Source organism: Budorcas taxicolor, chromosome 3 (assembly GCF_023091745.1).
Source record: "Budorcas taxicolor isolate Tak-1 chromosome 3, Takin1.1, whole genome shotgun sequence".
Lineage (NCBI taxonomy): Eukaryota > Metazoa > Chordata > Mammalia > Artiodactyla > Bovidae > Budorcas > Budorcas taxicolor.
The window spans coordinates 10177271-10190087 of record NC_068912.1 but is presented as its reverse complement, the minus strand read 5'-3'; the positions used below and the strand labels follow the sequence as shown (position 1 = coordinate 10190087).

The 12817-nt window shown below is 52.8% G+C and overlaps 1 protein-coding gene and 1 long non-coding RNA gene across 3 annotated transcripts; one reads left to right on the top strand and one right to left on the bottom strand.

The window, feature by feature from the left end:
* The first annotated feature begins 747 nt into the window (after positions 1-747).
* CASQ1 (calsequestrin 1) lies at positions 748-9953 on the top strand. The gene is made up of 11 exons (XM_052636835.1): positions 748-1208; positions 3545-3629; positions 4391-4491; positions 4696-4807; positions 5144-5217; positions 5583-5713; positions 6785-6830; positions 7193-7247; positions 7468-7568; positions 8356-8430; positions 9370-9953. Exons 1-11 carry the CDS (start codon positions 930-932, stop codon positions 9502-9504), a joined length of 1194 nt encoding a protein of 397 aa, XP_052492795.1. The 5' UTR covers positions 748-929; the 3' UTR covers positions 9505-9953.
* Positions 9954-10638: 685 nt separating this feature from the next.
* On the bottom strand, positions 10639-12775 carry LOC128044553 (uncharacterized). Of its 2 annotated transcripts, none has more exons than XR_008199107.1 (4): positions 12626-12775; positions 11939-12094; positions 11670-11767; positions 10639-10864 (listed from the first exon to the last, which is right to left on the bottom strand). It is a non-coding gene; the product is annotated as an uncharacterized LOC128044553 (long non-coding RNA). The 2 variants fall into 2 exon arrangements; XR_008199108.1 differs by having other exon boundaries at positions 11939-12065.
* Between the last annotated feature and the right edge of the window lie 42 nt (positions 12776-12817).

Here is a 12817-nt window from a genome sequence, read left to right as displayed (position 1 = left end):
CTTCCCCTGCATTCTCCAGTTAGGAGTGTTGAGTGAAGCAAAGGAAACTGGCTGGAGCTGAGCCAGGGCGCCAGTCCTGGACGCGGCTCCATCTTTTATTCGGGGAATGATCTCATCCTTGGTCTTGGTTCTTTAAAGGGAAGTGCAAGGGGTCTCTTTCCTGCAGCCTGGATTGCATTTGTACTCCCCGCCTTCCTCCACAGGATCAAACAAACAGACTTGACCCAGAGGAGAGCCCCAGGTTTTAGGACTTAGAGGCAATACTGTTCCTGTCCCTCCTTTACGAATGTATCACCAGTCCAACCTCTGACCCGGAATACAGCCCAGTTTCCCTCTCTCTGAGTACCCTTGCCCTCCCTCAACTCTCCCTAATTACCCCCAAGCCTTCCCTCCCCCAGTCCCAGCTTCATTTACCTCCGACTCATCTCATCTTATTTTTAGCTCCAGCTCTTTCCTTTCTTAATATGGTGATGAGCTCTTAGGCCAGTGTGGGGACAGGGGCTGAGGAGCCCTGGACATTGGGTGCGGGGGAGGGGAAGGAGGCTCTGGGAGCCTGGGTGAGAGGTGGTGGAGGTAGGAGGATCCCGGCCCTTGTGGAGCCGCCCTGGCCTCAGAAGGTTATCCGTCTCCCCTGCCAATCCTGGAGACATATTTAGACGGGACCAGGTGGGGGCCGAGGGGTGCCAACCTCGGGGGCAGCTCCGGTTCCCTCCCCGCCCCCTGCTCCTATTCCTCCTCTGACCCTTTTTCTCTTGGCTCTGTCGGCAGTTTCTCCAGGGCCGGCAGGGTCCTCTGTCCACTGCTCTGGGCCATTCCCCACCCCACCCCCACTGTGAGCCCCCAACTCAGGATTTGGGACCCAGGGGCCCCTCCCTACCCCAGCTGACCTCTTCTAGACGAGACGCGCCGACCCAGACCCCACTACCTCCATGAGCACTGCAGACAGGATGGGGGCCAGAGCTGTGCCCGGCCTGCGGCTGGCACTGCTGTTCCTGCTGGTGCTGGGGACACCCAAGTCAGGGGTGCAGGGGGAGGAAGGGCTCGACTTCCCTGAGTATGATGGCGTGGACCGTGTGGTCAATGTCAACGCAAAGAACTACAAGAATGTGTTCAAGAAGTACGAGGTGCTGGCGCTGCTCTACCACGAACCCCCTGAGGACGACAAGGCCTCACAAAGGCAGTTTGAGATGGAGGAGCTGATCCTGGAGGTGAGTGATGGGGTCTGCAGGCTGGCAGAGCAGGCTCAGCCCCTCTCTGCACCCCTCTCTCCTACAACACCACATGGATCTTTGAGGGTGGGGTTGGGGGGGGAGGCAATGCAGCAGGATCCTGCTTCCACTAACAGGACACAAGTGGCATATGACCTTGGCCAAAAGAGAGAGGGATTCAGGAACCCCAAAGTACCCCCGTAGCCAGGCAATGGTAGCAAAGAGGGGAGCTGCAGGGAGAATCTCTCCTCCATGCTAGCGGAGGCTGGAAGTACTAGGTTTGGCTAGGACTGGGGTGACCTTGGTGGCACCCCAAAGGGGGTGCAAAAAAACAAAAGAGACTTTCTTCATGGGAAGGAGAGGAATTGTCGTGCATCCCCAAATCTACTGTCCTAGCCAGAACGTGCCCGTTCTCTACACACTTTAGGGGCTGCACTCCAAAGAGTTCCAAACGGTATAAATAGAAATGTCAATGACATTTTATTTGCATGGCATTGTTTAGTTGCTAAGCTGTGTCTGATTCTTTTGTGACCCCATGGACTGTAGCCCAGCAGCCTCCTCTGTCCATAGGATTTCCCAGGCAAGATACTGGAGTAGGTTGTCATTTCCTTCTCCAGAGGACCTTCCCGACCTAGGGATGGAACCCACATCTCCTGCTTGGCAGGCAGATTCTTTACCACTGAGCCATCTGAGAAGGCTGCATGTCAGTGATTTCATAGCTAAAGGTGCAATGGAGCCCACCATGCCTCCCACTGGCCTCTCAGGCCCCTCTCTCCTCCCCCATCCCATCTGCCCCTACTGGATCAAGCTGGGCACGCGGACTGGAAAATTTTTGTGTTTGGAGGCGGCTTCACCAGGCCTTCCCCAAATTGTCTTTGTGGGAAGACTCTCCTCACCCGCTAGCTGACCTCAGGCATAAAGGAGAGAGGGCCTATTGTTACAAGAAAAAAGCCCGTGTTTATAAATGATTGGAGACTTGGTCACACAGCCCTCCAGGAGCCGGGATGTGTTGGAGTCTCCTTGTCCAAGCTGCTGCAGCTCCTCCTCTAGCTTGACAGCACAGAGGCCCCAGCCTGCCCAGAGCTTGGAGTATTTCAGGGCAAGACACCAGGATTGCAGGCTCTCAGTTCTGTGTGCCCCTGCCGCATGCTGGAACCTGCCATCTGATTAATGAGCTGAGTATTTTTATCCTGAGTGCTCAGCATCCCTGGCCATCCACCTGCCAACCGTCTCCCTGCCTTGTCCTCCTGAGAATCTGAGCACAGACTCGGGCACTCAGATGGGTAAAGGTGGGGGGTAAAGCTGCAAACTGTGCCCCATGCAGAGTGCATCAGGGTCGAGAGCCTGCTGGGAGGGGGTGGGGTGGGCGTGGCCAGGGCCAGGGGCCTAGGGCGGACACTCCATAGCCTAAGGACAGGCTGAAGTAGTCGGTGAAAAACAAAGTCCCACTCCATTGAGGACAGCCGGGCCTACTTCACCTGTAGTCTCTCTGTCGGTCTCTTTGCCTCTGAGGGTAACCAGTGTTTGCCCCAGTGACCTCTGCTCTCAGCTCCCCATCTCTCCCCGCTCCTCAGCAACATGAACAGACCCCATCACTACCCTCTTTCCCTCCAAAATTCTCCCCATTGGGAGTCACTCAGAAGAATCCAAGAGGTGCAGAACATCACCCCCACACTGAGTATGGCCTTTGTATGGAGGACAGGGCTCAGCTCTGAAGGAGGAAAGGGCCTCAGGCATTCTGAAGATCCCTCAGCACCCTTAAGGAATCCATAAGCACATGAACAGTGCCTTCAAGTTCAACATAATGAGCACACTGTAAACGAGCAATGGGCTTCCCAGGCAACTCAGCGGTAAAGAATCCACCTGCCAATTAACCTCCAATTAAAATAAATAAATTTATATTAAAAAAATAATAAAAATGAAAAAAATAAAAAGAACCCACCTGCCAAGCAGCAGATGCAGATTTGATCCCTGGGTGGGGAAGATCCTCTGGAGAAAGAAATGGCAACCCACTCCAGTATTCTTGCCTGGGAAATCCCATGGACAGAGGAGCCTCATGGGCCACAGTCCAAGGGGTCCTAGAGTCAGACATGATTTAGCACCTAAACGACAATAAATGAGCAATAAATGTTCCAGGATTAAATTTGAACCAAGGACCAAAAAAAATGGGGGGGGGGGTGCGGGTAGAAGGGAAAGGAGAGATATCCTGGATCCTGGAACAGTGTCAAGGTCTCATAGTCCCAGAATCCCAAATGACCCAACTCAAAAGAATGAGATGGGAACTCGTGGTTATTAAGACTTTCAGGGGCTGATTTTAACCCTAACTCTCCCTTCAGTTAGCAGCCCAAGTGCTAGAAGACAAGGGTGTTGGCTTCGGGATGGTGGACTCTGAGAAGGACGCGGCTGTAGCCAAGAAGCTAGGTAAGGGTAGGAGCAGGAAGCGGAAGGCGGCAAGTGAGGAGAGGCTGAAAGTTGCAGGGGTATGGCTGGGGGTTCCAGGCTCTCCGTTATTCCTTACAGAGAACCATGCTCAAATCTCAGAGAGAAGTGGAGCTGGCCTTTTTTGTACATATCTGAAAAACAGGGCTAGGTGCTGGAGGAAAGGGGGAATCAGGGGAACACAAGTGCGGCTAGAGAGGCCTCCCGCAAGCTCCGCTTCCAACCCCTCCCCCACCCGCAGAGCTGCGGGCCGGATGTTACAGCACCAGCCGCCAGGGGGCAGCACAGGCTGGAGACGGGACTCCGGATGTGGATGGGGGAGGGGTGGTCAGTAATGAAGTCATCCGGGCAGTAACAGCAGAAGGTTAAAGGGCCCGGGCTGGGAATTAGTAACCAGAGTTCTCAGGGGCGGTAAAAGGAATATTTGTCCTTGGTTATGGCAGATAGAGAAAGGGAGAAATCTTGCTAGAGTCTGTATCTCCCTTTGGCCTCCCCCGCCTCTGACCGCTTTCTCTCTGGAGAGCCCCTGGGGCCAGACTAGCCACCTAGGCTAAATCCAGGGGGTTGGGCCTCAGGGATATACGGGCTAAGAGGCAGGGGTGCTGAGCAGGGCTGGGGGCAGGGGAGGTGAAGGACGGGAGAGAGGGCCCAGTGGGATTATGGAATGGGCTGTGGCCCTGGATTTGGACGCTCGGATCTGTGGGAAGGCTGGCATCACGGCCCACCTCTGGCTCCCTCCCTAGGACTGACTGAAGAAGACAGCATTTATGTTTTCAAGGGGGATGAAGTCATTGAGTACGATGGCGAGTTTTCTGCTGACACCCTGGTGGAGTTTCTGCTTGATGTGAGGACCTCTTGGACCTAATGGCCTTGCTTAAAGACCTCATGCCCATCGGACCAACTCCAGCCTCACACACAAACACACATAAAGGCAACAGAGAGCCCTTCCTCCCCAACAGAGAGCCCCTTTCTCCCTGATCCTTCTCCCTGTCTCTGCCACTGAGTTCAGAGACTCACTCTCATGCATTCAATGTCCTTGCTCTTCCAGGTCCTAGAGGACCCTGTGGAATTGATTGAGGGTGAACGAGAGCTGCAGGCATTTGAGAATATTGAAGACGATAACAAACTCATTGGCTACTTCAAGAACAAAGACTCAGAGCGTGGGTAACCACCCTCAGACTCCACTGTCCCACCCCCGCCCCCCACTTCATCTGCCCTCCTCCTCCACTGGCTCAGACCCCTGCCCCCTCACCCCTCTTGCCGGGGTGGGTCCAGCAACTGCTCTGATCCCCCTGCACTCTGCGAGTTTCCCAGACAGGCACCAAGGCATTTCCCTTCCCCGCCCCTCACCACTGTATCTCCTCTTGGAAAGCTAGAGGGAGTGGGTCTCAGAATGAACCCATTTGCCAAAGAACTGGGGAGACAGAGCGGAGGCGGAGGTGGTTCCCTGGCAGACCCTGGTTGCCCCAGAGACTGACTCTGCATTCCCTCCTCAGATTACAAAGCCTACGAGGACGCCGCAGAGGAGTTCCACCCCTACATCCCCTTCTTCGCCACCTTCGACAGCAAGGTTCTCCTCCCTGCGGCGCCCTGAGTCTCCCTCACTCCTGTCAGCTGCCCTCCAGAGCCCCCTCCCAGAATCGATGGGGGCACCTCCTCCCTCATTACACACCAGTATTCCCCACCCCTCCCCACCCCGGCTTCCCCCACTCCACAGATTTCAGAGGCTCTAACTCAGCCCTCTCAGGCTCAGCCGAAGCCCAGAGAAGTTGAGACACGTGTCCAGTGTCACAATGGCAGTGACGAGGGCCCAGGTTGTCTGACTCCCCGTTTGATACCAGCTCCCCCGCCCGCCCCCGTAACACTCTCCACTAATACTGCTTCTCCCCTGACCGCATGTCCCCTGCTCCAATCCCCCATTCCCTTCCCCAAAAGGTGGCAAAGAAGCTGACCCTAAAGCTGAATGAAATTGATTTCTACGAGGCCTTCATGGAGGAGCCTGTGACCATCCCAGACAAGCCCAACAGCGAAGAGGAGATTGTCAACTTTGTGGAGGCACACAAAAGGTGGCCATGGGGGCAAGCCCCTGAGCAGGGTGGGCTCCTCCTCAGGAGCACGTCTGGGAGATGGGCTGGGGGAAAGGCAGCTGACCAAGAGCCTGGTCTCCCCTGGAGACAAATACCTCTCTGGGGACCAGTGCTCCCGGGCGCACTGATGGTTTTGCACCTAGCCAGAGCCTTACACACAGAAGGTGCCCCATAAACCTGTATAGTTCACTGTGATGTGGCCTGAGACCAGCGTTGAGTGCCTGTGGTCTGCTGGGAACACTGAAGTGCCCTCTTTCTTATTCTATTTAATCCTGTAACAACCTCAGTTAGAGAGAGTCCACAAGGAGTGTCAGAACAGGGACCCTAAGCCAGGTCTGACACATTGCCTGCAGCAGTGGTTCTCGACAGGGCTGGAGGGGGTGGTGACGTAGGGGGATGATTCCATCCTCCAGGGGATATTTGGCAATGTCTACAGACACTTTCGGTTGGAGAGAGAGCTACTGGTGTTCAGTGGGTGGAGACCAGAGATGCTGCTTACTATCCCGAAGTGCACAGGACAGCCCTCCCACAACAAAGAATTATCCAGCCTCAAATGTCAAATGCTGAGAAACCCTGCCCTACACTCACGCATTAATTCTCTTCCTTCACAGTACTGCACAGCTGGGAACACCCATTCATCACTGTGAACACTACTTGCTCTCACTCTCCCCCACCAGAGTACAGTTTTCTCCCTCAGGGCAGGAGTATGTTGGCCTCGTTGGATTCTGTCTCCACAGCACCTAGCACAGCTTTAGAACATCTCTAGCACCCAATTTGTGAATGAATGAATGACCATCCAGATGTCCAGTTCTTTCTCCCAAAAGTCTCTTTTCCAGTCCCCTTGCCCACCCTCTGCTCTCCCACCTGCTTCAACCATGCAGTGATCTGGGCCTGGTGCCCAGAGCTTAGTCTTTTCCAGATGGCTTGGTTCTGGGCTACAAGCTGTCTGTGCCCTAGGTGTGACCCTGTGGCAGCCTCTGCTCACAGGGATCCGCTGGAGCCAAGGGTGTCCTTCTCGCCCGCTGAGTAGGGCCCTTCTCTCTCTTCTAGATCAACCCTGAGGAAGCTGAAGCCTGAGAGTATGTATGAGACTTGGGTGAGTGCCCCTGGATGGGGCCAGGCCCTGGGCGAGCATGGGAAAATTCAAGTCCTGGGAACTAGTCCTGCTGTTCCTCATGTCTTGCTTGTAGGAAAGACAGTGCACCAGCCAAGGTTGAGGGTTTCTGTTCTGAAGAACGTGTCAGGAGCTGGGGGACACACATAACTTGATGACGATGCCAGAGGAGGAGCCCTAAGCTCTGGGGCTGAAGGGTTTGCTCGAGGAGTGTGGGTGACAGGAACATTCCTGCTTCAGAAGCTAGACTGCCGCAAGACTCAGGTCCAAGATCTAGGGTCTGTTCTGGGCTCACTAACTTCAGGGAGTATAGCTAAGGTCTTCCTCCCCACACCCTTCAACAGGAGGACGATCTGGATGGAATCCATATTGTGGCCTTTGCAGAGGAAGCTGATCCTGGTGAGGAAGGAATACTGGGTTGGATTTGGGAGGCAGGGGCACTGGTGAGAGGGGGAGATGGGGTATTAATTGGAGCGTAGGCTTTTAACACGCAAGATGTGTTTTCTCAGAGCACAGTTTACAAGCTAGACATGTGGAGCTATGGGAGGCGGGAACAGAGAGCTGGACTCCAGTTCCCTCTGTGCCCCGTCACACCCTTATCACCTGTGTTCCCTCCAAGATGGCTATGAGTTCTTAGAGATACTCAAGTCCGTGGCCCAAGATAACACGGACAATCCTGATCTGAGCATCATCTGGATCGACCCTGATGACTTCCCCCTGGTAAGAAACGTCACTGGGCACTGCTGTCCTCGGCAGGGCCTTAGTCTGGGGCATGTCCTGAGGGGGTCTGTTTCAGAGTTCCTGTTCCCATCTCCCAGTGGAGGACCCTACTGCATGCTCAGGGGCACTAAGGGTATCCTTAGAAAGAGGACACAGGGTGGGACGTGTGGAACAACAGGATTCCCAGCGCAGAGGCTGAGCAGCTAGCTCAGGTGCCCAGGGGCACCTTTCTCTTTCTAGAGAAATCCAGAGTTTGGGGGAGCAGGGGACACATTAACCCTGCATGTGGGTGTACATAATCACAGAATCAACACACAGAGACTCCATGTCTCAGGGCGTGGCTCTGTTACCAGCCGAATCCCCAACACCTAACATTCTTTGTTGAAAAACAAACAGAAGTGTGAGGACCAATGGCAGTCACTGATTATAACTACCTTAGAGATGCAGGAACTGAGGGCCAGGGAGAAGTGACTTGCCCTGAGTCACAAAGTCAATCAGTAGCAGATCCAGGATCAGAGCAGGCTTCCTATCTATCAGTAGTTTTCTTCAGAAGGAAGTGGCCAGTGTTCCCAGCTGACGCTCCTGATACTCTCCTTTTGGTATATCTACTCTTTCTGAACTGCTTAGTTCTACCGATTCCCTTCAGGGACTGTAGCTAGACCCACCGTCCACCCCCCACAGGCTCACAGTGTCCTCTGTCTCCCCATTGCTGGCCCTCACATGCACCCTCCTGGACTCAGGTATTCCTAGTCTCCATTAAGTTTTACCATATGTGGTCTCTCCACAGCTGGTTCCATACTGGGAGAAGACATTTAACATCGACTTGTCAGCCCCACAAATAGGAGTCGTCAATGTTACTGACGTGAGTTTCCTTCAATCATCCCTGGCTGACTTCCACCTCTGCTTCCCAGCATAGCTAGTTCTCTGCTTTGCTAACAAGGAATTGAGGGCCCTTCCCAGAGGAATCAGACCGGCCCAGTCTAATGGCTGGAAAGAGGGAAAGATTCCTGCCTGAATACACTCCTGCTTCTATCTGTTGGAATTTGGCTGCTCGTCCTTCAAAGCCCAGTTCAAATCCTCTCTTCTCCATGAAGTCTTTCCAGATCTCCCATTTGGAATCATTTTCTTCCTCCCAGAGCCCATTTGGCATCGAGAACATGACTTTTATACAGCTATTATGTATCATGTGTGTCTCTTCCAGTAGTCTTTGAGCTTTTAGAAGGCAGAAATCTTCTCTTTCACATACATATAAAGAATCAATTATTTAAATCTAAAAAATTTAAATACACTGAAGTTCTGGGAGTGAAAATTATGAGATGTTATTTCCAAACTGATGGAAAAGTTACAGCAAAAGGTCAAAAAGAAGGAAAATGAGTATCAGGCCTGGGAAAAGGCAAGTCGGATTTTATGGCTTGAGAGTCCAGAGATCTCTGAGGATGATGCCAGAAAAGCAGGTTTTAGAAAGTCTGGAATGCTAGAGATTTTGACTTTATTTTTCAGGCCATGAAGAGTCACCAGTGGTTTTGCATCAAGGGCATGATAGAGAGGTCTGTTTTGTGAAGCTCAGCACAGCAAGAGCTTGTTAAGAAAGACCAAAGGGAGAAGGTCTATTTGCTGACCAGCTGTTCTTTCTACTCCCACTGTCACTGTTCCAACCTAGACCTTCATCTGGACAGTTTTCCTGCCCAGGGACAGATGCAGAGAAGGGGACAGAGGATGTACAGAGGCCAGAGAGTGGGAGGACAGGTCTGGAGACCTGAGTCAGGCTTAGTTCTGATCCCTGGTCTGTGCCATGTCCTAGGCGGACAGCGTATGGATGGAAATGGATGATGAGGAGGACCTGCCCTCTGCCGAGGAGCTGGAGGACTGGCTGGAGGACGTGCTGGAGGGCGAGATCAACACAGAGGACGATGACGAAGACGATGATGACGACTAGTTGCCGTGGCAGCCGTCTCCCGGCCCCACCCGCTCTCCTCCTGCTCCCCTCTCCTTCCCTGAGCTCCTCCAGGGACACTAGGTCGTCCTCTGCCATGGGGCTTGTTGGGGTCTATATGCTAGGTGCTGAGATTTCCCGACACACCAGCTCAGCTGTCTTCTCTGGCTTCTGTTTCCTGTCCCACTGCGTCCCTGTATCAATTGTTTCTTCCGTCACTCCCTTCATGCTTCCTTGTGACTCCCCCCTTGCCATATCCATGGGTCCCCATCTCTTCTGTTCCCCCCACCTGAGCAACTCCTCCTTACTCTCTCAAGTCCTCTGTCCTTCTGATTGTCCTATCCCTGGCCAGAGGGATGGGAGAGTACTGTGTTTGGGGCTGAACTTTGGCAATCTCTTGTTGATGTATTTGGGTCAAATGAGACCTCAATAAAGGATCTGGGGCAACATTAGCAAGTGTCTGCTGATGAGGTCTCACCCCTATGGCAGGAGGAAGGCAGCTAGAGGGTGGGGGATTTAGGTGTGGGTACCTTCTTAGGGCACTGTGATCACAAGGGGGTGGGGCTCTTCCCTCCAGACAGTTATCCCAGAGAAGCTTGGGTTATTTATCTGCTGCAAGTCAACAACGCTTTGCTGAACACACGGTGTTCCTCTAGCACCACTGTCAGGCTCTGGGAGAACAGAGAGTGCCGAGCCTGTGCCTGCTCTCCGGCTGATTAGTCTCACTGGGAAGTCAAGACAAGCACACTAAACAATTGAAGAAAAATACAAAGCAATATATAATTAAGTGATTATGTGCCACTTGATAGCATCCTCCCTTGCAGCTCTTATTTGAACAGTAAGATTGAGCCCAAATAACACTTCCTCGGTTAGGCCTTCCCAGAGGTGGCCCTTCCTGCAGCTCCCTTCTCTGGGTTCCCACCACACTCTCTCCATCCACCTCCTGCCACCTGTATTCTAGTGTCTGTCCTTCCCACCAGACTGTGAGCCCTTGAAGGAAGGAAGGACCCCAGGCTTCTTCTCTGTGTCTACAGGGTTTGATACACAAGAAGTCCTTAGTAAATGTTTTTTGAAAGAAGGAACAAATGGATAGAAAAGACTCGAAAAAGAGAGATGAGAATAGGTTTTGATGGCTTCATAACGGAAATGAGTATTTTCTAGGTCTTAAATGAAGAGAGGAATTTGATTGGGGCAAAGGAGTTGGGGAGGAGACATTTCAAGTGGTAAAAACATCAAAAGCACTGGCAGAATGTATGTGCCATGCTAGGGGTATAGAGAGGAGACCACATAGACAAGAAGAGTTCAAATGGTGGCTGTGAGGTTGGTGTGCATCCAGGCCTAGGTCGCAGAGGTGTCCTGTGAGCTAGGGAGGAAGAACAACATGTAATCTGGCAGTGATGAGCAGGATGGATGGGGGAAGGAAGCTGATGGAGATACCAGAGGAAGGGAGTCCAGCTCTTATCAGACTGTTACAGTAATCAAGTAGAGTTAGGAGAACGTGGGCTGGAACAGTGGTCAAGGGAATACAAAGGAGACCTTTTAGTTTGTACAACGGGGATTCCCCCAGACCTGGGGGCCCACTGGCAATCCTGGCAGGAAGGACCCACATTCTCTCCAGCACAGGCCCAGGCTGGGGTAAGTGTAATGGAGTCAGGAGTAGGCGTGAAGGACAAGCAACTGAACAAGCCCATAACTAACAGATGTTACAGTTTTCATAGCCTGAGTATAAAGACATTGCTGGACAACTTAAGAGGATGTCTGAGCATGGATGAATGAGACCTAAGGTGAGAGAAGTTTTCACCTTCCACAGACAAATCCAGGAAGTCTTCCTGGAGATGGTGGCAGAAGCATAAAGTAGAAACCACCTATTCATCCAACTTGTACCCATCTAATAAATGTTTAATACATGGTATGGGCACTAGGCCATACAAAAACATTGCAGAACCTACTCTCTAGCACAGGTCAGTGGAAAGCCCCGGACTAAACGATAGCTCCCATGTTTTAAGCATCCATCCGTGCCAGTCACTAGGGACTTACCATTTCTAAATCTCACCAGAACCCTGTGAGACAGACATCAGTGTTCCCATCTTACCCACAAGGACACAGGCTCTGAGGCATAACCTGCCCAAGAGACGAGCAGAGCCAGCATGAAGCCTGAGTCCCCTTACCTGGCTGCCTCTGAAAGATCTGGATCTTTCACTGACTGTACGCAAGTCATTCAGTTTTTCTGAGTCTCAGAGGTGGGTCAACAAAACAGGTTTTGGCCCTACAACTCGGAACAAAGGAGACATATGCAAAAGCATGTTAGAATATGTTGCTGTCGCAGGAGCAGGGACAGGGCCCCCTGGGGAGAGGATGCCATAGCAGAGAGAGGCCCAGAGCAGCCAGCCGGAGCCTCTTCTAGGGGAAGTGTAGTCTCAAGAAAGGAGGGGCTCACCTGAGGCTTCCTGAGTGGTCCCCTGCTGGAACCCAGGTGAAGGAACCGAGGCTGGTACTGAGGTGAAGCCGGGGCATTCCCGGGGGTGACACAGACACTGATGGGGCTCAGACCTCATCAGCAGGCTCTGCCAGAGTTGAGGAGAGACCCTTTAGGCTGGAGAGGAAAACAGAGGCTTTTCTACTTCTTCCTTCCCGCTTGCAGTCTGCCTGAGAATCTGAGGGAGGAAAGTCCCTAGGGTGGAGGGAAGTGAGAGCGGCTGCTGGGCCTGGGCAGAGGGGTAAAGCAAAGAGACAGAGGGAAGCACGGCTCTGCAAGTCGTCTATATTTGCATGCTGAGCTCATTGCTGCTCTTTTTCTCCCCAGAAAATAAAATTACATCATGATGCAGGGGGGGAGGGGGAAGGCTGGAGGGTGGTAATTTGGGAAAGGTGAGAGGAACACAGGGGGCAGCCGGCACCATCCTGGCGAGAGAAGATCTGTAACTCCAGGACAGGCGAAGAAAGCCCCCACCTTGCTTCTGGACTCCACTCCTCCCCCCTCTCCCTCCTTCAAGGTGGATAAATCTGAGTGGTCATTTACTACGGCTCCCCTGACCCATAAAGGGAAGAAAAAGGTTTTTTTCAAACACGGAGTCAAGCAGCTAAAAGGATCCAGAGGCCAAAGGCCTTCCAAACTCTAACTTACTCTTTGCTGTCCAGGGTCCCAGCCACTGTGGTCACCGAAAGGTCTTAAGGGGAGGTGTGTGTTCCTTTGGGAAGAATTAAATCTGAGAATGGGGGGGAGGGGGTGGCTGTTTAGGGGAGGAGGCAGCGTCACCAGCCCAGTCCTCCCTTACTTCTGCCCCCATCCCGAGTCTTCCAGAACCCCAGCCCCCTC